Genomic DNA, 25,124 nt, shown 5'->3' with positions numbered 1-25,124 from the left:
GCTGCCTTGCACAGGGCGGTGAGAGCTTAGGTAATCCCTCATATCTACCCCAATGCATCATGGGATACGCGGTGGCCCCTTGTACAATGCATGTATTGAGTGGACATTGCGCATCCTGAGCGCAGAGATTGATTTTGCAATTGGTTATGTGTGAATAATAAATTAATAATAAAAAAGAAATATTTAATAATAAACTGAATGAATGAGGATTTTAAAAACAAGCTGTGTTGTAGGTGAATAATCCACTTGATAAGAAGACTAATTTGACCATCTTTGAGTTCACAAAGGTCTGTTGCAATGGTCAACATGGTATGACAGTCGGGTTCTTTTAGAGAAAACGGGTAAAAAACATCATACATATATTGTATGAAGTGGCTCTACCAGGATATGATTTGTATCGGTGCCAGTCCCAGCATACAAACAGCATTAGCACGCCGCGCTTCCACCACAATGACCGTGATGCTCAGTGAGGGACCGACGGAGCTAGTTCACCGGGAGCGTGATGTGCATTGACAGGCGGTGCAGAAGAAAGGTGCATCAGATGTGACAACGCCTCTGTAGGCACGTGTGTGTGTGTGTGTGTGTGTGTGTGTGTGTGTGTGTGTGCGAGAGGCCGGTGGTTGATGGGCCCTGCAGGTGTCGATAACAACACACACTGCCTGTGAATCTTTCTTTGAATCAGAGGCGATCATGTCATCGCACTCCACACCTCCTCGTCCTCGCCTGGGAACAACTCGGCTCGTCTGTCTGGGCGAGAGAGGAAAACAACACCGAGGCGACTCTCCTCACACCCTCGCTTTCTTCTGACCTTCAACGCGGTTTCCTTTTTTTTTTTTTTTTTGCCAACGGCGTGATTAAGAAGTTGAGATTGCCTGCAACTAACGTCCCCGTGTGGGGATGACGGAGTTGCAGCCAACAGGTCAACCGGGTAATTGGACCGGTCCGCTTGGCAGCCAGAAGACGGGCGTTGTCTGAGAGAAGCTCATCTACACGGATTTATGTTCCATTTATTAAGTTGGTTAATGCGGTTATCAATTTTGGGTGAATAAAGTTCCCGCTCTCCCGGTGTCATGCGTACCCTGGCCCTTCACACGACCCCTCCCTTCCTGTGGATTTGGGGGGGGGGGGGGTTGCCCTTATTTCCACAGCAGGCCTCACTGTCACAGCCGGCATCAGGCACTCTGCACAAGAGGAACCGTCCACACTGCTCCCCACGTGGCAGTGAAGAGGGAGGCGCTCGTCACACACACACACACACCTTCATGTGGGAGAGGAGCGTTTTCTGTCATCAGCGAGGGAGGAATTAGGGTCTTTTCGGCTCGGGGATTAAACGTGCATCTTGGATATATAAAAAGGAGATTTATTTTCCACCAAATCGCTTCTTAAAACAGGATGACAGCGCGGGTTTAGCGTCTTTTACACAAATGGCGGTGTCCTCGGCAGAGTGCATGTGTGTACACATATGTTGGGTTAGGGGCCATGAGGGACTGTTCAAAGGAGGACACAAGTGCAGAACTGTTATTTCTAATACACACAAAGTGCCCATTAGTGCGATCAGGCTGCACGGTGATCTGTGAACAGGGCAAGCTGCTGAGGATGGACAGGATATTCTTATTAAGGTTATTTACAAGCTAGAACCTGGTCTGTTCAGCTTTGTGCTGTTAGCTGTGGAAGCACAATGAGAGCAAGGAATTAGAGAGCCACATCTCTTGAGACACACATGGACAACAAAGCTGATTTTAATGTTATTCTAAATGCCGTTTATCAGGGAAGCCGAGGATGCCGTCGGATGTGGAAGAGAAGCTATAAAGAAAACGTAGAGCTGGCCAACAACTCAAGGAGTGGCACAATTCTCCTTTGTTTGCTCCTGTATTTTTATTTCAAGCCGCAGCGTGAGGGTGATAAATACTAGAGGAATAAATAAAATCGGTTTGGCAAGAACGACACCTCTCCGAAGCCCCAAAAGGGTGGTCTCCCCTGGACACACAATAATCTCCAAGCTTTACATTGTAAAGAATATCCACTGCCCCGATGAGGAAAGCCGGATAAGGATACCTCTGAAAAAGGGATGAATAGTGCACATAATATGAAAAGAACAGGCTGCAAACGGGGTAAATGAGAAGCAGCAGAGCAGAGCTTTAGTTCAGCTGGTTTAGAAGCACAAAGAGAAACCCAACAGCAGGCAGGCGTGTGTTAAAGATCGCTTTATTAGCACAGGCAGACAACAGAGAGGCAAGTCAATCAAAGACGAAACACACAACAGGAAGTCAAATAAGAAAAGCACATGTTCAGGTGGGTGGAGAATCAGTTTGTAGCTTAATGGGAGAAGGTTGGTACGTTACTACACCTCCATTACACAGGGACATGCTCGGTCACCACGCATGCGAGGTCCACTGTGGGAGCTAACTTGCTAATGCTAATTAGAAGCCTTGCTTACTAACGGACACATTTCATTTCATTCTAAATCAACCCTTGTAAGTGATCGGTATTTATTTTCTCCTTGTACTTGGTGTCGTTTGCTGGTGGCTGGTTCTACGGACGGCCCAAATGGGCGGAGGGAATCGTTGTGTTTCCTTGGATTCAGGCGTAAGTATTGTTAAACACGGGGACACTGGGAGGTCAACTGGCAATCGTTGCAACTTCAGCCTATAGTTCCAATTTTAAAGGTATGCCAACATATGTAATGTAACAAATGTAGTGAGTATACTCAGTATACATAGGAATAAATGAATAGATATTTAGCATTTTTAATAGAGGTAGACTTCCATGACTTGGTCGCTTTAGCTTCTCCCCCTACGCAGCTGAAGGTGGATGGAGAGTGACCGTTTGAAGGCTCACAGAGATCTACCAAGAGAGGTGATCATCAAAGACGGAGTTAAAAGATTTTCACTGAAGAGCAGAAAAACTAAATTGACAAAAATAGAAATAGTCCTGGGGTGAATTGAAATGCAAGTCTGATTTTTCTCTTTTGGACTCCGGTCGCTGGGTGTTGACGGATGGAGCTGCCGGCGCTGGCCACTCAGTCTGATAGCTTTCAGACAGGAGGGCGGGGGGGCTGGCTGCTGGGCGGTGTCTGTGTGTGTGTGTGTGTGTGTGTGTGTGTGAGGACATGAGCTTATAAACTTTTACTGCCTGCTCAGTGTGGCAATGAGACAGAGAAACTAAAGGGGCTACAGATGTGCGCAATGCTGACGGTTTATGCCACAATCGGCTTAAAATATATATACGCAACGTACTTTTGTAAATATTGGACACGCGATTTGTAAAGGAATTACTGCACACGTAGACTCAAGAAAAAGAGGTTATTTCAGTCGAACCTAGAAAGGAGTTTTGGGTTTGTCCCAAAGAGACCGATTCGCTGCGGTCCAACGCAGCGTGGGGAGGAGGAGGGGGGGCAGGGGGGGGCGCATCCACCAGTGTGCACGTTAAACGAAGTTTGCGTGATCTACCGTGAGTGAAAGTAATGCGGCATCTCATCATCATGTCCGTGTTGCACAGGGTGAGGGGGCTAGGTGCACAGAAGCGGAAGCACAGCTGATCGACGATCGTCATGGCGACGGTCTAGTCCTCTGAAGCATGGGGACCGGGGAAACCAAGGGGGGGGGTTGAAAAATCAAAAGAACGGAAAAAGTTTAAAGTGTAATTAAAATTATAAAAAAAGAGAAACGGTATCACAGGTGCATTGATGAAGGAAAGAATAAAAGTGGCATGAATGAATAAAAATGAGCATATATTAAAAAAGTAAAGGAACTCAAATGAGGAAAAGATGAGGGGGGGGGAAACAGGAAGAAAGCAAGTTAGTAAAGCTGTCATAAAATCAACTCATTAAACAACATGCAATGCACCAGGTATCTTATTCTGAAAGTCACATGCTGGATTTGACCTGGTTAAGTATAGCGCCCTCCAGAATTATTGGCACCGTTTTATAAAACCGACTGAGAAAATGTCTTTGAAATGTCTTTGTCATCCTCGTGGTCTTTCTATCAAAATAGTTACAAAAATAATGACTTTTCATTGAAGTGAATTTGTTTAAAGGAAAATAAGTCTGAAGGTTGAATTTGAATAAACATTTTTGGCACCCCACTGACGTGTAATTAGGTGTTCTTTTCATTTTCAAGACGACATGTTTGATTAGGAACTTTCAAGTGTTCAACCATGACTTCCTGTTTCACTGGGGTATGAATATGAGAGGACACACGTCAAATTGAAGAGTTGTGAATATTTTCAATGAAAATGAAGAATGAAAAATCAAGACATTTTTTCTTTTCTTGCTCATTTTTACTAAGCGGCGCCAATAATTGTGAAGGACACTGTACACCGGTCATTACATGCCGTGCAGAAGCATCATGCAGCATCCAAAAACAAACACACACACATCTGCATGTGCTCTGTCAGGCTCGGCCTCGAGCTCTCAACCATCTAACCCAGTTACTACGTATGCAGCCTGCCTCCTCCCCCAGGGGCGCGCTGCAACAGCAGTGAACAATGAATCCAACGCACCCCGACGAGCCAGATGCTCTGCGGACTGAAGGAGGACCACTAAACATCCCTTCCTTCACACCTCGAGCTGCACCTTTCTGTCGAGACCCAAGTTCTCCCCCCCCCCCCCTGAGTGAGTACAAAGGCCCATTTTCTGACCTGTAGGCGGGGTGGGCGGGGCATCCCCACTAATGTAATGGTAGGAGAAACGCTTCCAGATGAACACACGTACGCGCGTGGCAGCTGGGAACTCCGTAACCTTGGTGATGAGCAGCAAATGCCATGCAAACAGTATTTACATGCTGGCTTCTTCCAGTCCACAGTGCACTGCTATGTGATGTCACCCATTGCTCTGTGAACGGCTTTTTTGAAGCCTGTGGTTTGGCCCTCAGGAGCCAAGTACAACCAAACACTAAATGCAACAGGCTCCATTTCATTCAGCTTAGAGTGGAGAGCTCACACACAGATTCATGCAGTTGGAAATGGAACAGTTGCATGTTAAAGCTGAGAGAGGAGAAGGGGCGGGGGGGGGGGGGAGACCAGACTGTTGTTTTTCAATAGTCTGATTCCCAAGACATGCACACACACACACACACACACACACACACACACACACACACACACACACACACACACACACACACACACACACACACACACACACACACACACACACACACACACACACACACACACACACACACACACACACACACACACACACACACACACACACACACACACACACACACACTAGAAGCAGACAGCCAGAGGGGCAGACGGAGATTGTGTTCATTAGAAACAATACACATTAGTCTCTAGAGCGCCATCCTTTCTCTGTGGCTCATTATCTCCAATGACGGATAACAATAAAACAATGTATTCAGATCAAAGGCAGAGAAATGATGGCATACAAGCCTCATTCCATTTACGAATAGGAGTCGATGCCATCAGGGCGACAATGTGAAAATCACCAGTTGTCAAATTTAGATTCCTTTTCAAGAGTGATTATGCAAATTACTTCTGGTTTAAAAAGAAGTCTTCACTGCTTATCTCTCGTAGCTGGCTGTAGAAAGGCAGCCGTGTAGAAATGAAATGGGTGTCGCATTATACAGAATTTACAGGTTTTATATGACACAGTAAATCTATGAAATATAGTTCTGAACTCATTTGAATTGATCCCGAAAACCAATATTGGTTGGATCAGAGCATTATTTTTCTTAACAAGAACGTGAAAGAAGAAATTTGCTCCTGAGTTCACTGTAAAAAGAAAACCTGACTTCATATTTTCTGATCTATTAACTGCACCGAATAGACGGAGGGATGTTAAAGAGCCATGAGAGCAGCTAACATCCTGCTCTGAGAGTACTACGGGGACACACACACTCACACACACACTCACAGGATGGAACTTGGAGAACAAAGAGCAGGCCGTGATTGGCCAATGAGAAAACCAAGCAGCCTTAACCGGAAGGGGAATTGTTGGATGCGTCTTACCAGGCTTTTGCACCCCATGAGCTTCCTGCTCGCCATTCTCCATCGTCACACCCGTGTCTGCACAGCAAACACACACACACACACAGACACACAAAGCAAAACACATTACCACCCATCAGGCTGGTGTCAGTAGATCCAGTGCATGGTGTCAGTTTTGTGCGGAGAATAAATGGCAGATGTAGTCGTGTCAGATGCAGGTGTGTAACGCGGCGTGTTAGAGGGCGCCTCGCTGGACGAGCTCGTTAGTATCACACCGGCCTGTGTAGTCAGACGGGGGGGGGGGGGGGGGGCACATATTCACTGCTGATACCGTCTAACATCGGACTGCTGAGTCACACACACACACACACACACACACACACACACACACACACTGAGGGCGACTATGGGGGAGCGGATAGGACGGCCGTCCTCTGATCGGAAGATTGACGAACAATCAATAAATCACTCAAACATTCATTTAATATACCGTTTAGCTCTGGTTCCCCCATGCATTAATCATGCACACAGCTGACTGATCAGTTGTTGTTGTTCATGGCTACAAAACAAGGACCATTCTGCGGTCAGTGCGTGCAAAAACGTGCACAGTACACACAAATGCACGTATTAACATGCAGGCGGGCAAAAGCCCTCAAACCACATGTATCATCAACACACACACAGAAGGAATGAGTTATTACTGTCCACACAAGAACATGGAACTTCATGGATCAAAAACACAGGACACCCAGCACAGTGCACGCTGCGTGCACATTAGGGTACCACACCAACAACTCAGAACAGAAACAAAAACAAGCGCTCCCTGTTCTGCTGACGGCGAGACGAGGACAGACCGAGGACAACGCCTCGTCCTGCGGTCCTGGCAGTCTGCACGTCAGCACGTCTGCGCCTGTCCAAAGCGCACGGCGTGCCACGGCGATCACCAGCCACACGCGCCCACGGCCCGTCCCACGGCTCGCTGTCACCGACCCGAGACCCAGACAGTCTGACCAAAGTGTTGGGCCCGAAAGCAGAGTCAGCCCCGGCTAGCTGTCACTTCCTTTCATGTTTGTGTTCACTCAGCTGTGTATCCGTCGATGTGCTGACACACACTCCTACTAACAGCAGCGTGGGCCTCTTTCTAAGGCTTACATGATATATAACAATATATATATATATTCTATATTTTCTATAACCCGAGATGGTAAGTGTAAGTGTGATGGTAAGATGAGTCAGCCCATCCACTGAATGTTGCTATGGTAACGCTGTCAGCCTTCGGACGGACATGTCCTAATTGGCGTCAACCAGTACCTGTGGCATTGAAGAAGCCATTAGCTATCCAGTGACACACAGCTGTTGGCTGTTGTTCCCCTGAGGCTCAATGGCACCGCGGCAGAAACAACAACAAACCCTCACCAGGCCGGTGTTACATTACAGTGTTTTGGAATCGGAACGCAATGTGTTTCAGGATTTTATTATCGGTTTAAGTTCAGATGGAACGATTTTGACCCGGATGACCTTTGCAGAAAGCGACCCCGTGCTCCCCGGGCTCCACCGCGTCCGTCTCACCTGCCCTGGTGTCGTCGTTGTCCAGCAGGGGCACGTAGTCCGTCTTCCCCACCGTCTCCCCCACCTGGTCGTCGAAGGGCTCCGCCTCCTGCTGGGCCACAAAGTCCTTCTCCACCAGGTCCTCCGGGCCCGGCTGGGGAGTGATATCCGTCAGCGCGTCGCTCAGACTCAGGTCTAACTCCGCCATGGCTGCAGACAAGCGCAGACGGAGAGAACAGTGAGCGGGCCATCACACCTCAAACAACTCATTTGCAGGCCCTCGTGCTGCAGTGAACAACGGTGAAACCAATCAGAAAAAGAGTCCATAACGGACAGGTTTTACAAAACACTTGTCTCCCCTCAACTATGTGAGTTTATGGAGCTTTCAGTCATAAATGTGGAACAAAAATATAATGCTTTATGTAGTATGGCAGATTAGGCATTGCCATGATCTCCCCCGAGGCCTGTAGAGTAGAACAATGTTTCCCCGAGGTTTATAGCTTTGGGAGGGAGGGGGAGGACATGGAGCAGTAAAGATGAAAGAAGTGGAGCTGAGCCAAGGAGGGTTCCAGAAATGGAATGAGAGATAAGGGGTTAAAGGAAGTGAGACAGCAAAATATGTTTTAATCCAAACCCCACGACGACAGCATGGGGTCAGGGCAGCCTCCTTCCTGCTGGAACACACACACACACGCACGCACACACACCCTGTGGTGTGTAGAACCCACGTGTAATGCTGCTTACCACCACAAAGAGGCACAGTTACATCAGGGAGTTTGCTATGTGAAAGAGTTGCAAGACTTGGTGCAACAAAATAGCATAATATGTAGCTACATATAGACAAACACGCACAGACAGAGAGCAGGCATCAGCTGGTCTGGGCGTTCAGATGACCAGCAGCCACCAGGGACTTTGATGAGTCATGGCGTGTCATCTTCTAACTAGGATTTGAGATTATGTTGGGCGCCAGCAGAAGCCCTCCTCCTTCTGCTCTTCTCCATCTTTACCTTTCCCTTCTCATGGTCTGAGGAGGACCCTCTGCCCCGCGTCGGTTTCCTCCAACTGTCAAAGACAACTCCACGGCCCCCCCTGCTGGAGTATCTGCTCATTACCGCACAAGAACACCACATTCTGCGTGTGCTACTCATCACCTTCTGGGTGACCGCGGCGCATGGAGTAGAGTGGGCGCGCCCGTCACCGCAGGGCTGATGGTTCGATGTCCCGTGTCCAAGTGTCCCTGAGCAAGACACCCAACACCTAACCGCTAAGTAGGTGTGGGTGTGAAAAGACTGACCCCATCGTGGAGGACTGTGAGGCAGGTCTCAGATTATCCCGTGATACAGCGCTGATACTCTCGTCACAGTATCAATGACAAATAGAAGGGGAGCGTCTCACCTGGGCTAAACAGTTTTTTTTTTATCTTCCAAATGTTGCTAGGCAACCACATAATGAGCGTTCGCTTGACCCACACCATCTACTATCGGCTAGAGACGAACCGCAGTCAAATCCTCATCTGTCCTCGGGCAAGGCTCTTGACCCTAAATACATCCCATAGCACGAGAAAACGTCTATTTAAATAACTATGAGAAGAGTTTAAATTAACGATCATTGTGTCAATAACCACAAATACGTCTCCTGCTGGTTTGACATTTCGATGCAGCTCATTTATGATAACCCTAACCCACAACACACCATCTTATTTTCCTTATTTTAAAATGATAGGTGCTAAATGAAGGGAAGCTGTAGAACTCCTTATTTCAAAAAGAGTCAACAACAACCGATTGAAGCCTTTATTACCTTTAATATTCAGGCTACAGTTTGTCAGCAGGAAAAAACACTGGCCTGGCTATGAGCCACGCAACTCTGAGTCAGTCAGTAGGTCCGTCACTCGGAGCAGGAGGGTGTTTCTGAGGCAGGCCCATAAATACACTGCTGGGGAATCAGCAGGCTAAATGTGCCCCCGGTGGTCAGACCAGGGTGTGCCGCCTGCTGCCTCCAACCGCAAAGCCACAATGGTCACAAACGCTGCCCCCATTTCCATATTTAACCCCACTTCATCGGTGTGTGTTCAGCACACACTGCGCCAGCTGCACAGGAGGCTGATCCATGCCGCACGGTCCAGCAGCTGTGACGGGTCCCCACTCTGTTCCAACCAGAGTGGGGACCCGTCACAGCTGCTTTGGGAGGTAAAGGGGTTTGTCCCTTCTGATCCTACAGCGAGGTCTTCATTTCAAGTGGCAAATGGATTGTATTTGTACGTTTCTTTTTGAGTCTCCTGACTAAAAGCTCGTTGACACCACATGAGGAGCTACCATACACTGTACAACTAGCCCGTCAGTAGCTAAATTCACACACACACCGTAGTCACTGTTAGAGTTGCAACCCTCCACTCACTCAGTCACCAGTTCAGCGAGGTGCCGTAGTTTGAGCCGAGCTCCTGTTTTCAGAGTTGGGTTTGGCCACTCGGAAATATCCTGGATTCCACACAGGAAGGAAATCCAGAGAGGAGGCCGATGCTATTGTGTTTAGTCTGTGTGTGTGTGTGTGCGCGGGCGGGGGCGGCGTGGTGTGTGTGTGTAGATTAATCATGTGTGTTGGCAGGTGTGATGGCCTCTCTGTTGGCCCTTCCAGCCAGAAGAGTAATGGTTTTTGATTTAGTGGTATTAATTTACTGACTGTTAAATTCATCTTTTTCTCGATTTACAAACTCAAAAAATGATCATTTGACCAATCACGTAGTTACATTTTAATAACTGCAAAAAAAAAAAAAAAAAGGTTCTTAATCGTCCACATGCAGGTGCAGTATTTTGCTTGTACGACGGCACAATGTAAAGGTCGTGGAGGGTCAGGAGGAGCCTGGAGGACACAGAGAAAAGAAGAAATCACCCTGACCTAGAGCTGAACTCACAACTACCATTTGTGAATCATTTACCTTCACATTACACCCGACGTGGAGCTTGTGGGCCTGGCCCTGGACTCGTACCGCTCGTAAACTGGGACTCAAATAGTGGAAATTCATTTCAGCATTTAGGAAGCCAACCCCTGTTTATCAAAATGATTTTATTGGAGATACGCCGAGAGGCAGAACTAGGATTGTGCTTATGCTGGCAGACGGAGCGAGCGAGGTCAGTACAGGAGGACAGGAAGTGACGATATGTGATAAGCAATATGTTGATTTAATGCAGCTCTTCTGAATACAAGAAATGAAATATCTTTTTCTCTTTGGAAAACTGAAAATGAAACACCAAATTGAAAGCTTCAGAGGGCTTGTTCAAACTAATACCAGAGCTGAAGAGCTGTTTGTCATTTGTTTGTTGGAAGATCGATTTTACAGCTGCAATGTTATCCTAAATATTATCTGTGAACGCACATAATGGGATATTAAATAAAGCCACACAAAAATATAAAGGCACTGGCTCAGGTGTCATTAGGAGTGTAGTGTGTGTGGCGGTATCAACATGGGGTGTGACAGAAAAAAAAAGTTCAGGAAAGCTGGCCTCTGATGTCACTTTCTAAGAGAGGCGGGACACTTCCTCCAAGTGCTCAGCTTACTGCGTTACCATGCCAGTGTGTGTGTGTGTGTGTGTGTGTGACTGCATGAGAGCTGGCACGGACTGCTGCATGAAAGCTTCTCTTATTCCTCCATTATGCAGGAACCTATCTTTAAATATGAATGGAAGACGGCAGACTGTGTGCACGTCCTACTGACCCCAAGGACGACTCTTTATGTAGTGAGCGTGCGTGTCTGTGTTTGAGACTATTTCCTGTTGTTCTCTCTAAAGGCGCACTTCTGTTTTCTGTTACAGCTGATCTACAGAGACAGCTGACAAGGGACTTTTAGCCAGTTTCTCTCTCTCACCAGCGCACACACACACACACACACTTTCTGGCTTGTACACGTACCTTCAAATATTACAAAGAAAGACAAACAATAAGTAAAAACAAACCTTATGTCATAGGACTTTTTTCGATAGATTTCAACTGAAAACGTCTACCACATAAGAATTTGATCTCAGATTTTTCAATACATCTGTTATAATCCTCTCAAATGTAAAGGATCCCTCAGAGTCGGCTTCATTATGATGGAGAAAATGTGTAAAAAGAGATCACCCTCATCCAGTAGTTCAAGGCTTTTGGCTGAAATATCGTCACACAGGAGGTCAGATGCCTTCAATCCATAACTCACAGAACTAGTTCATACATTGACAAAGTTTTGTTGACACCCAACATGGATATCATGCTATAGGTAGCTTAGAAGTGAGATCTGGAAATACTTTGGGTACAAAGTATTTATCATTTAATGCATTTATTTGGTCTCAAAAAGAGGACGTCTGCTTGGTCTTGTGTTGAACTTGCTGATGTTTGACTGATAGGAAAGTTGTTGTCAAGCTAACACAGCTACAGGCTGCCATCTCTCAGGGTTTCCCCGTGTGACAAACACGCTTTTACAGGTTTACACACACTCACGTCTCACATCCAATGTCCCACGCCAAAAAAAACAATGCACGCTGGTTTATCTCAATCATCAAATAATACAATAAAGGGGAGAAATTGGCCTTAAATTATGTGTCCATCTTTAATGTACCCAACCCACATTGCTTTAGGATTTTTTCCACCTCAAACACATCTGTAAAATGATGTAATTCATACTTATGGAATAACGATGTGGTCATATACGGACAATAGGCCTACATAGCCGTGTATAATCAAAGCTAGGATTTTACCATCGTAATAACCAGGTAGCAATCATATAGAAGTGTGTCTGGGGCATCGGTTTAACACAACAACTTTCTTCTGCTATCGTTTCTCCCCCATTTGATTTGACGGTATTGAGTTAGTGGGCATGTCTGGGAAAGACTATACATGTTTTGTATCTGGAACCAGAAAGGCAGGGACGACATTTACATGCCCCTCCCCCTCTGTTAGTTTACACGAAAGCAGAAGTGGGGCAGGGCGGGACGAGGTTATCTGATCCCTGTTCACACCCTGTAAAGCATGTGGAGGAGCCCTTTTATCAAAAGAACCTTCGCACACCTTCTGTTGAGCAACTGGAATCATTCCCCAGTACAATATACAAGTTCTGTTTCACCAAAACAGAGGAAAGAGCAGCCAGCAGCACCGGCAGGCAAAGTGAAGTCGTTACTCGTTATCCAGCTGATCACGCTAGCGTTAGCTCGCTAATAACTTCAGTAAAGCAGTTAGCAAGACTAAAGACACGGTTTTATTTACTCACTACTTTTTTTGCACGATTCATTTTTCAATTTACTGTGGGTTATACCAGTGATTCTAAACCATAGGCCCCCGATGGGGCCGTGAGCGCCACCTAGAGGGCCGCAAAACACTTTCAATTTGTACCCGCAGGCCGCACAGGTTCACACGTTTGTGTGATTCACATAACAAATAAAGAGCAGACATTGTGGTTATTTATTTCCATGGTGGATGGCGGAACTGTCTTTACGGAGATAAGCCACGCCCCCTTCCAGTCGCGTCGCCGGACGCGAATGAAACAAAATAACCACTGCTAGTCGGGCGAGTAAAGCGTGGCAAAAACTGGAGGTTTGGTGTGAACGCAGAATAACGCTCTCCAACGAAGCATTGGAGCCGAGCCGTCTGTATCAGGTTTTTGCTTGTTAAAATAAAATGACAAAATAAAAAAAAGTTTATCATTTTATTCAGTCATTCAATACTCCATCAAATGTCCAGTCAGAATACTACAACCTTGAATAATTTCAATTAGTTAATCCAAGACAGTGTTAATATTTGAAGAGGCCCCGGGCCACTTTGTTCTTAAAAGGTTGGGCCCCAAGGTCAAAAGGACTAAGAACCTGTGGGTTATGCGGTAGTTGATGTTATGCCTGTGACACAGTGATCCATTAAACTAGCATGGCTAACTAAGAAGCCTCTAATGCTAATTCATCTCTTAGAACATGGCTATTTTTTTAGATGTGGTGTAAACATTTACTGGCACTACAATGAAAGTTATAATTGAATGAATAAGCTTTTAAGTTAACATGGGAGTGTGTGCGTCTGAGTGTAGTGTAGAGAGCAAGTTCTGACGTTAACATTTTTTCTGATTAGTATTTCTTTTTTTAAGGAGTAACCTTTACTTTCTGAAGTATTTTGCAATGTGAATTTTCAGTTCTGTTTTAGAATAAAGGGTTGGAATTTAAAGATTTGTAATGCTGTTTTTTTTAAATCAGATTCCAAAGAAACCAAAGCCTCATCAAATTCAACATATGCATATTGCAGAGATGTAGCAATTATCTTACCTGTTGAGTCAGACTAGGGCTGTACGGTATAAGATCTGTGACATTCTCACGTACCGTTCATACCGGTGTGACGCTCTTCGGCAGGCGGCAGAGTTTATGTTTACACGTCATCACAGAGCGCCCGGCGGTCGGAGCTAGTTGGCTTACGCGTGTTGAGAGTGAGTCATAGTTAAAACTTTATAACAACAATGAATAACCCACAACAAACTCAGGGTAAAACACCACAACAGCTTGTGACACATAAACAATTGAACACTTATAATTGTGCATTTATAAAAATTACCCCGCCGAACTGCATGCTGGGTACAGCTCACAACAAGAAGTAACTCTGTTGCTACATGACAACACGGAGCGATACAAGAGGAACAACCAGAGACCAGAGATGCACCAACACAACTTGTGCCCAAGAGAGGAGCTGAGTCTGTTTGGAGGGTTTTTGGTTTTGATAAATCAGACGTAACTCACGTTAGAACAAAAAACACTAGCAGCCACAACAAGCTAACAGGCTAACTCGCTAACACACTAACTCGCCGGCCAGTTGCGAGCAAGTTGGCGGAGAGGCGAACAGCTGTTCGGGTAGAGCTGCGAACAGCTGTTCGGGTAGAGCTGCGAACAGCTGTTCGGGTAGAGCTGCGAACAGCTGTTCGGGTAGAGCTGCGAACAGCTGTTCGGGTAGGCTGTTTGCAGCCACAACAAGCTAACACGCTAATTACGAGCAAGTTGGCCAGCAAGAGGTTTTTGGGGTCAATGAATTAACGTGTCTACTTAAAAAAGCAATACCGTGATATTACCGGGATACAGTCACAATGTTTCTTAATACCGTGATATGGATTTTTGGCCATACCCTGCAGCCCTAAGTCAGACAATAAAATGGTAGATCTCTTATATGAGAGCGTGTGTGTGTGTGTGTGTCCTAGATCCTGGGGCCTGTTTCAATAAGGAGGTTCAACCAACTCTGAGTTAAAACTTGAACTCTGAGTTGACTTACCCTGAGATGGGAAACTCTGAGTTTTCGGTTACAGAACAGCTGAAATGAGTTAGTTCAATCAACTCTGAGTTGACCTACTCTGAGTTAAGCGCGTGCACCACAACTATAAAAAGCCATTATCAATGGAGCGCAGATATTACGAGTCACCATGGCAACAGCGCCAGACAAAAAGAGGTCTTCATATTTTTCACCAGCAGAACTGGATGTGCTTATGCAAGCATATGGAGAGTACGAACATATATTTTAAAAAAAAGCAACACGGCTGCAGCGGCGAAGGACAGAGAGTTAGCTTGGGAGAAAATAGCTGCTCGAGTCAATGCGTAAGTTTACATTTGAATTACTGTTATACAGTGTTGTGTGTAATTAATTTCTATGTAATCTAAAAACTGTAATTTAATTCCGTAATTTAAAGTAAAATCTGATGTAATTGCATTAAATGCTGCATAAACTATAAAGCAATTCTGTATAAAACAATAGTGGATTTAACATCAAATTTTAAAAGATATATTTTTTCAAGAATAATTCATGCAATTGTATAATGTTTATTTGAAAGCATTAAAAGTGCAGTTTCTTGTCTCTCCTTGTATTGTTCAAGTGGTTGAAGTTGATATGGGATTTAGAAAGTAATTAGTAATAAGTAGACCAATACTTTCTAGAGATAGTCATTATTACATTAATCTAATTACACTGTTGAAGAAGCCAGTTGTAGTTAGTAATATAAGTGACTTGCCCAACTGTTATAATATCAGAAGTGAAACTGGAAGAAGAGTGTGTTATTCAACCTAATTTTAATTTTCATGTAGGTGCAATCTTGCACATTATTACTGTGGATGGACCTCCTGTTGACATAGTCCGCTTCATTTTCGGAAGGTGCAATGATGGGAATATGTGTGCCATCAATGCATCCAACCACATTCGGAAATCCTAAAAGGAATTCTATTATTAGTTTACTTCCAGGGGTCGCAGCAATATGCTCTTAACTGAACGTCATTTATCAGGTTAGCCTCATTTAAACCGATTTATACATCACTGACCTGCAATCCTGTGAAACTCCTCTTTGATGGCTTTCACGGGTTTGTGCCCAGGAAACAGCACAAAAATTTGGAGAAAGCGCTTAAGAGCGAGGCACACTTTCCATACAACTCTGCAAACAGTAGCCTTACTGATATGTTCTGCATCCCCAATGTTATACAGAAAACTACCATTTGCAAAGAAACGTAATGCAACGCAAAGCATCTGCTCGGATGTTAGAGCACGGCCGCGATGGCTGATGTTTCTGATGTAAGGATGGATGAGATTATGGATGTATCTTAATGACTGTAAAGAAAAACGGTACCGCTCAAATAAAAATGAATATGGATATGACAAAAAATCCACTCTGGGTCTCAAAATCCTCTCCCGACGTAAATGCAACTCCCTACGGATTAATGCAGCCTCTTCATCCACAGGATCGTCCATAAAAGGACATGCCATTTCATTCACTTGATTTGATGCGCTCTGCGTGACTGAAATGTGCGCAATGAATGAATACCGAAAGAATGAATGAGGTGATTAAATACCACTTCCTCTTTAAAAAAGGGGAGGAGACGAAATAAACTCTGGGTTTCCCGAAGAAAACCTGCTCCCGACCAGGTTAGGTTCACAGAGTAAGTTGCCATGGTAACTGACTCTGAGTATAAGTTACCTCTCTTTCTGAAACAGGCTTGACTTACTCTGCTTTCTCAGGCTTAACATACCTCCCATTCTGAAACAGAAAACTCAGAGTTTCCCTCATTTCAGGGTTAACATACTCAGAGTTTTCACTTAACCTCCTTTCTGAAACAGGCCCCAGCTGCCATCGTACTAATCTCAGAGATGCTATCACTGACATTCCTAGCGGGCCATACAGGTTACTTCACCCAGCCCCAAACAATGACAGAGCTTTGTCACACCCTGACACAGACACACAGACACACAGACACACGCAAGAACCACAACAGTACCAGCAGAATTGCACAAGATCACACCTAAACCCCTCAGCGAGTACACAGCACCATGGAGCGACATGTGTAGCAGTGTTAATTTTAGCAGCTACTTTTGATTCTAGTTTTAGTCGACAAAAACTAATTACATTCTAGTCTAGTTTTAGTCACATTTAATAGCCACATTAAACTCCTTTTCTTCCCTTCTCAGGCCCAGGGGCCCCCTGTGTTGCGTCTATAACTGCATAATAGTCTGGCTTACAGTACTTAGGTTGTCCATTAGATATTCCTCATAGGATCGGTCTGTAGCAGGGGTGGGCAAACTTTTGGACTCGCGGGCCACAATGGGTTCTAAAATTTGACAGAGGTGCCGGGGCAGGAACAAATGGATGAAGCGTGTAAGCTGATATAAATGTCATGTGAAAAATCATTACATGATAGGATTTGGCTTTTAACAAGTAGCAAAGCACTTATTTGCAAGGATGTTTAACAAATTTGGATGTAAAGCTCCGGCGACTTCATGAGAACCAGGGACCTAAACGCAGCACTGTTGTCTTTGTCCGTTTACTTGCAATATTTTTGACGTGGCCAACGAAGACGTCTCGGTCCTTTAGTGTTTTCACTGTGAAAATGCTTGTCCCAACAAAAGAGACCCCTTGACGTCCAATCCAACCTACAATCTGTGCAATACATAATTTTTTTGGACTCAAACTCACAGAAGCGTAAAATAGTCGCCAGGGTCCGTATCGGTGCACAAGAACCACCGCTTCGTGGATGATGTCATCATGACGCCGCCGTATGGGGCCGTACTTTGCCCACGTCTCTTAGGTACACGCGAGGGGAAAAAAAGTATTGTGACTTAGTCACCACCAACATTTGTGTCGTTAACGAAAGTTAGAATTGTCTTAGTCATGGGAAAAGGTTGTTAACGAATATTTAACACTATTGTGTGGTTGCTTCCACCTTTATTTAAAAAACTTAAAAGTGTCCTGGCACACCTAAACACACACACACACACACACACACACACAAAGTAGCACACGCTTCTCTCATTACACAGTTCAACCCTTCAATTACTGACTAACATAAATATGTGGAACCTTACGCTATTTAATAAACACACACAAAGCACAGATTTGTATGGTTGTTTATGTAAGTCACTGACGTTAAATTCACCATGAGACTTTGCAGGCTACTTAGACTTTCAGGGATTAGAGGTTTCAGAAAAAGAGAATGCCCCACGGGCATCTACTTTGTTGTAGAAAACAGGGAGTGGCATCAGAAACAGGTGTGTGTGCGAGAGCGAGAGATATGTAATTAGTTTCAGGACAATGACTGTGCAGGTGCTTGTTAAGGCAATGGCCGTGTGTGTGTGTGTGTGTGTGTATTAATCTAGCAATGTGCTCTCTACGTGAAGGGACCGTCTCTGTTGTGTGTACTTGCACTTTAAATGTCAGACATTAGTCATTAGTCCCACAGTGACAGTTACTGTCAAAGAGGACTCATCAAACGAGATTTTGCTCATTGCATCAAAGAAAACTGCTTTTGAATTGCATTATGGGAAAGGTATGATCCGGTGTTTTGGAGAAAACCAGGGTCTTAAAGACAAGTAGACTTGGCGTGGTGTCCCTCCCCATTTGGAATCCACAGAGAGCAACAGGGGAGACGTACTGGTGTAGGCCAACCCAGAATCTAGCATTGTCTCTGCAACACGCTAATAATAGAACAAGAATAAGCTCTGTGGACAACACACGTTGTCTGAAGACTTCAAGACACCAGCCCTACGTTAAAGATGAGGCTTAATGTCCTCTATAGTCTCATTTAGACGCTTGTTAGCAAACGTCTTTATGAAGACACTCAAAAACGCCTAAATTAGTATTTACTGATGCACTTTATGTTATAAGGCCAAACAATAAAAGGTAAGCTTGTGTTCATTACACCTACACACCTAATTAATGGCCTTTAAACAGAAGCAGGGGTAAAAAGATGACTCATTTCCTGGTTTTAGGACGCATTCCTTTAGGATTATGTGTACAATTTTATAAACTGTTCAATCATGTCAATGCATTTTATAATGTCAGAATTCTGAGCAGGATGTGCGGGGTTTTAGACGTGCGAGTCACTAGGCGCATTGACGATACGTCAAGTTCACCAGGGTCATGTATCAAAGAATCAAACTGGTTTTCGATTAGTGGCTTCTCTCTCAGATATTAGGGACATGAGTTTAGTAAGTGTTCATGATGGGGCCAGGCTGCCGAACACGTCACAATGCAAACACACACACTTAGGCAAGTGGAACCCTTCATTCCCATTCAACCATCTCCTCCGGGTGCGACTGGGACCGAAGTAGATCGATGGCGGAGTCGTACAAGCTGTCGAGACTCTATGCTGATAAACATGGGCCGTTATGTCCCATCATTATCTGCATGGACATGTCATGAATAGTACAGACATAACAGATGTGTGTGAGATCATTATGTAATAGCATATTCTTATGCGTGACATCCCACATGTAGTACATAATGCATGCCGTGTGCAGATTAATATTGCAGAGGCTGTTTCCGTCTGGAAGGGCTTTTCCCTGTAACGTTGGGAAGCACTCCCAATATTTGCTGCAACCATGCGTGTGTGTGTGTGTGTGTGTGTGTGTGTGTGTGTGTGAGTGGGAAAAGTACACAGTGCATTTCTGGAGTCATTAAACCTGAACATTTTGCAATTACAACTGCCATTTCAGATGGAAAGTCTTTTTAAAAAAATCTTATCTCAAGGGTTTTCTTCTTAATCAGCTTTAGGAATTCCTAATCAGCAGCGATGTGAAATCCAAATATCTCCCAAAATCTGTCAACTAGCTGGCTGCCTGCTGGAGGAGACGATGATCGATGTGAGGAAAAGGATGGTGTTCGGGAGGAAGGGCGTTCAGGGGAGAGGAGAGAAGCCTGAGGGAGTGGACGTGACGTAGGATGAAAAAAAGAAGCGAAACAACACAAAATAACTCCTGCTGTGGATTTATTCAAGATGTATTCTCTTTATCAATCAGGCCACACATCGGTTCTTCTAGAACAGTTGGATGGACTCCAAATAAAGACATTTCATTGCCATAAACAGACAAAAAGAGCGTTACGAGCACAGGTCTCTTTTAAAAGGACCAGTCGGGTGAGACTAACTTGACGAACACTTTCAATTCTTCAAATTACTTTCAGGAAGTAGCAAATGCATTGATTTAAAATGTCATTTCATGCACTAAAATGTCTCTAAATTGTGTTACCCATGCCGTCTTGATTTTTGTGTGTGTGGGTGCTGCTATGCTCCGTGCCCCTTTGGAGCTCACAGAAGGCCTGTTTGAGGTTGAGTGAAAGAGCCAGTGTTTTACTATGTGTGTGTGTGTGTGTGTGTGTGTGTGTGTGACAGAGTGAACTTGGGACTCTCAGGTCCAGTTAGTATGATTCAACACTCGCTGCAGCCCATTAGTGAGAAGTGAGACAGGTAGATATGCTTGCCATCCCTCCCTTTGGAAAGAACCCGCAGCAGCGGCTGAATGAATCCTCTGTCACACACACACACACACACACACACAGACACACACACACAACCTATTGTTGCAAAGTGAGGCTGAACACATTGCAATGGAATGCAAATGCGCATGCACGCTCGCACACACACACACACATCAAACTTTAATCCCAAAACAAGCACTATCGCACTCAGGTAGTGGACACACACTCGTCCAGGACTAGGCCTCGTCAGTGGGTATTTGCAAGGACGGGTTTGTGTAAACAACACTATAGCTAAAAACACAACTAAAAAATGTCCAGTCAGAACAAATGTGTCGACACTGCCCGCCATACCTGCCTGACACACACTGCAGACACATCTCCTAACCACCGCCCCCCCCACATCGGTACACCGTGCTGTGTAAAGCACAGCAGCAGCAAAGCCAGGCTGCTGACACGTCGCTCCAGCTGCTGCTGCTGCTGCTGCTGCTGAGAGGATTACCGCGACCGGCTCACTGTGTACCAGCCCATTCTCCCCCTCCGCCACTCATCCCTCCATCATTCCATTCACCCAATCCACCGTTGTCACGGTATGGAGCGCTCCAGCCCTCAGATTGTGTTGCTCACCGCCGCGATGTGTGGATTTGCTGGCCAGCAGGGACGAGAATGAGCCTCGTCTGGTTGGTCTTTGCTGAACGCCACACACACACACACACACACACACACACACACACACACACACCTCTGACCAATAGATGGCCGTTGTAACGGGACTGAACTTTTGGGTAAAAGCTTTAGTAGACGTGTTGTACGGTCCATTATCAGCCCCTGTGGGAAATCAGAATAGACACAAACTAAACAAGGGATTGATTATTGGGAAAAAATAAATCACTAGATGCAGCCCCAGATGGCTTTGCATGCTCTTTGTAATCAGAGCCGTGCACATTCGTGCGACATATTGACTCAAGATTCCTCCCTGAATACCTCCATTCACTTCTAAATCCATAAACAAACCCAGACTTTATGAAAAGAGAAGCAATCATACGAGGGTGAGCAGTGCGAGCTCAAACCTGACAGCACCTGGCGCTCTACTTCCGGCCACTCCCAGAGACACAAGCCTGCCTCGGCTGCTTCATCACGACACGATGTCATCCATTACACACAAAGACGAACGGTGGCACAGTTAAGTTCAGCTGATGCTCTGACACCAAACAGCCAATGTGGTTCAAGGAATTGAAAGCGCCGTGCTATAATGAGCCACATTGATTTTGCAGTGAGCGGGTTGGATGCTAATGGGAACGCATTGCCAGCTGTACTGGAGCCATTTACAGCTGTGCGGAGCATCGACCGCTGCAGGAGGCCTTGCTGATTACATCCACTGATGCTACGGTCTTGATCGTCGTTTCAGAACTGCGTTCCAGCAGTTCTGGACTAAAGCGTCCTCGCAAGCAGCGATGTTTGGCAGTGCAGGGGGGGGGGGGGGGGCAAATGGATGATGGATTCCCCCTGCTTCCTTATTCCCTGAGCGAGGCCGGTATGAACCCTCCTGCTGGCCTGCAAGAGGGAGTATCCCACTGAATGGGAGGCACAGATTGTCTTTCCTGCCCCTCCCCCCCACCCCCCCGGCTCACCCCCACCTTTTGACTCCTCCAAGATCAGGGCAGCTCCCAAATAAGCTTCAACATATGAGGTTGCATTGCTCTGACATGTTGCAGGATGATTTATGACTCCCGGTCATGGTGAGCAGACACTGAGAAGAACTCATTGGTTTATTTCCAGTGGCTCTACTCAGACATTCCACTGGCTGACAAGAATTCTGGATTTTTCCAACCCAGTAACTCGAGGAACCTGTATCTTCGGGTCGGTCCTTTCCTTTCTTCCTCGTTCCTTCCCCCTTCAATTTTCTCTTACTGATTCACCCGTCTTCCATTGATTCTTACTCCATACGTCTCCATTTCTTAAATAGATGTTTATTAAATCAAAATAAACAAGACAAATGTACTTTCTATACTGAGGAGGACCGACATTATCTTAATTTAGTGGCTTAATATTTAGCATACTGCAAGTTTATCATTGCATTATGTAGAAAAGATAGTTTAAAGATGAATGACCAAGGGCCTTGAAGCGTTGAGTACACCTTCTGTTGTTATTGGGCAAACATAAAAGTTTTACATTTATTAATTCCTACCTAAAGCCACACAGTAGCAGCTCTAAAACAAACCAACTTGTCCTCAAAGAAATCACGTTGTGTGTAACTCTTAATGTCCTTTGCACGATTTCTAATCAAATTAATTATACAAGATTATAAATTACAGGAGTAGAACATTTACCCTATTTTTTGCACTATAAAGGCGCACTGTCAATGAACTACTGTATAAGGCGCATTAAGCGAAGAAAAAAAAACTTTATTAAAACTTTATTAAAAGCGTTCACAATAACTCAACATTATTCTAACGATAAAGAGCGTATTCACAATAACTACCAACCTTGTTCAGCACCGGGTTGTTCATTTCAACAACTCTTGGAAAAGTTGGTACAACAGTGATCGACCCTGTTGGCCAATCCATGAAGCCTGGACACCCGATCACTTCCGCGGCGTACCACAAAGCAACGTGACAATTTAGGACCTCGATTGGAACAAGTCCATGATGAATTCAGGGCCTTAGGTCAGTTGTTCCAGCTCTTTTTTCCCCACTCAATAATCTGGCTGGGGGAGGATTGGAGAGTAATCTGGAGCGAAGGAGGGAGACAATCCTCTCTGCTCTGATTCCTCATTATATCATCAATTTCTGTAGCATGATGTGCAATAATGTTACAGTGCAAATGTGAACAATAGGGTCCTATTTAAATACTGATTAATGACACGGGCTAGTCACGAAAACAGGATACCAAAAGATCATTCTACAAATATGAAAACTTTTGTTTTGTGTAAAACACGTAGCATTCCAACTTGAAACATCATTTGAAGTTGATTGGGGAAAAATGAATTCACATCAAATCTTTTTCCAGCCTACCAAACATATCTAATTGTCTTCCTCAGCTTTGACTGCACGCTCATCATAAAGTGAGCAGACACTGTGCTAATCAATGCTATGAGAGATAAAAGCTATGGAAAAAATGAATTTCAAAAATTGTATTAGTATTGTGATTGTTGTATTCAAAATGGGATTTAGGAGATCACCCTGAGGTCCAGATTTCAACCACAGCCCTTGAAGCAAAATCTGCAAAATCTTAAATCCAAATATATTTTAGTACGGGTGCGGAAGAGGTCAATGCACGCCCCATTAGGCGAACGTGGCCCATTTACGGTACCACCAACCGCGTACACTTTACGACACCAGCGATGTTGGTGTTCAGTCACTTCTCACGTGCAGCGCATGAATGGACAGAACCAAGACTGATCAAGGGTCGGGATCCTTAGCGGAACTTCGCTCCTCTTTCGCTGTGACGGTGCAACACAAGCGCGCGGTCGGCGCACCCATGCTAAGTCAAGTGCTGTCGGGAAGCTCGGGAAGACCGTATTCTATCACACGTGACCCACCCACCTTCGTAGTAAATGTCACTCGGGGGGGATTGAAAGCTCATAGTTAGCGCTTAGCTAGGCGACGTTCGGGAAAGTTGCAAGACAACTGCCTCTGCTGGAAACTTCCAAACTGGCCACGAATATTACTGCAGCGCGCAAAAGTACGAGTTTCCTAGGAGCACCTGAAGGCAGCGTTCCACCACTACACTGTCGCTGCGTGCTGCGAGATCACTCCTCCCAAATCACCGTCATTTCACTTCTACGAAGACTGTGCCGCGGCCGGCGTTTTTGCTCCACGAACACAGCAAACAGCGCGGGCTCCCCACGCACCGCGAGTACAACACAGTGATCCTCTCTAACGTGACTCACCGTTAGTTGGCTTTTTTTTGACAGTTTGTTGAGAGTCCAAGAGCGTCGCTGTCACTGCTACGATCCGCCCACCCGAGTGTGCTCTTCGCTCGCCGCAGACTAACGTGCTCCTCCCCGGAAAGTATCCGCTCCAATCAGAGCTTGACGCCGCTCACTGACTTCCGTGTTAGCCAATGAAACCTAGGCTACATTTTGAGTGACGAAGATATCGTCAAATCACAGATTTGAAACACTGGGCAGGCCCTTCGTCGTCAACAAATGCACTTTTGACTGACAACTTGTGCATTCAATTAAGAAGTTTGGCTCCTTTTACGGGACGTTGCCGGTCCAATGGCCATGGAGGGAGGTTATGGATACGGCAGAGGCTCAGGAAGACGCCCTTACACCGCCCAGATCACTGGAATGTCGCGTTGAATTGTAACGGCAAATACAGATACTCCAGTTAGAAATAACACAGGTATAATCACCTGTATTATCGATGGTATACATGGATGGTATATATATATGATCACCATTTATTTATTTACCATTTATTTATTTTTTAAATAAAACTCCTAGTGAATCATTGTGACAAATCACAAAATGTTTACAATGAGATGAACTAATTGCGGATGATACGGCAGAAATGTAAGCAATATTTGAATCTAACAATGTATGTCTATTAAAGGTGCCAATTTCCTCTCTGCGTCGACAGAATCACCCCATAATAGCGGGGGAAATCAAAACAACTTTATATATATATGAAAAATAAAACCTATGAGCGCAAGCATATTTAAAATCGTTTTAACTCTAAACTATATCAACCTGTTATGTAGGTTTAGACTGCCACCTCGTGGCAGAAATGGCAAACATCCTCCATGACCAGCCTCCATGTTAAGGCTGGAACATGCTTCTGCGTCTGGGTCTGCGTCTGCGTCTTGTGTCGACGGACTCGTTTCAATTTATGGTTCAAAAAGGCTGGCGCGTGTTGCAAAACAATTTACCACCAGGACACTAGGTGGAAAAACGTTTTTAGTCGAA

General features: G+C 45.1%; 1 protein-coding gene across 8 annotated transcripts in view; it reads right to left on the bottom strand.

The window, feature by feature from the left end:
* LOC119198739 (microtubule-associated protein 4) overlaps positions 1 to 24,218 on the bottom strand; it is a 61,026-nt gene extending 36,808 nt beyond the window's left edge. For 7 of the 8 annotated variants that reach the window (XM_037456209.2, XM_037456208.2, XM_037456213.2 and 4 more), the window contains exons 1-3: positions 24,105 to 24,218; positions 7,525 to 7,713; positions 5,977 to 6,033 (exon numbers count right to left, since the gene is read on the bottom strand). In XM_037456209.2, coding sequence (XP_037312106.2) covers positions 5,977 to 6,033; positions 7,525 to 7,711 — 244 coding nt within the window. In that variant the 5' untranslated portion in view covers positions 7,712 to 7,713; positions 24,105 to 24,218. The remainder of the gene's footprint in view (positions 1 to 5,976; positions 6,034 to 7,524; positions 7,714 to 24,104) is intronic. The other variant, XM_037456212.2, reaches the window with a different exon arrangement.
* Between the last annotated feature and the right edge of the window lie 906 nt (positions 24,219 to 25,124).

Source organism: Pungitius pungitius, chromosome 19 (genome assembly GCF_949316345.1).
Source record: "Pungitius pungitius chromosome 19, fPunPun2.1, whole genome shotgun sequence".
Classification (NCBI taxonomy): Eukaryota; Metazoa; Chordata; class Actinopteri; order Perciformes; family Gasterosteidae; genus Pungitius; species Pungitius pungitius.
Note: the sequence above shows the minus strand (reverse complement) of the source record. Positions and strands in the feature narration are given on the sequence as shown.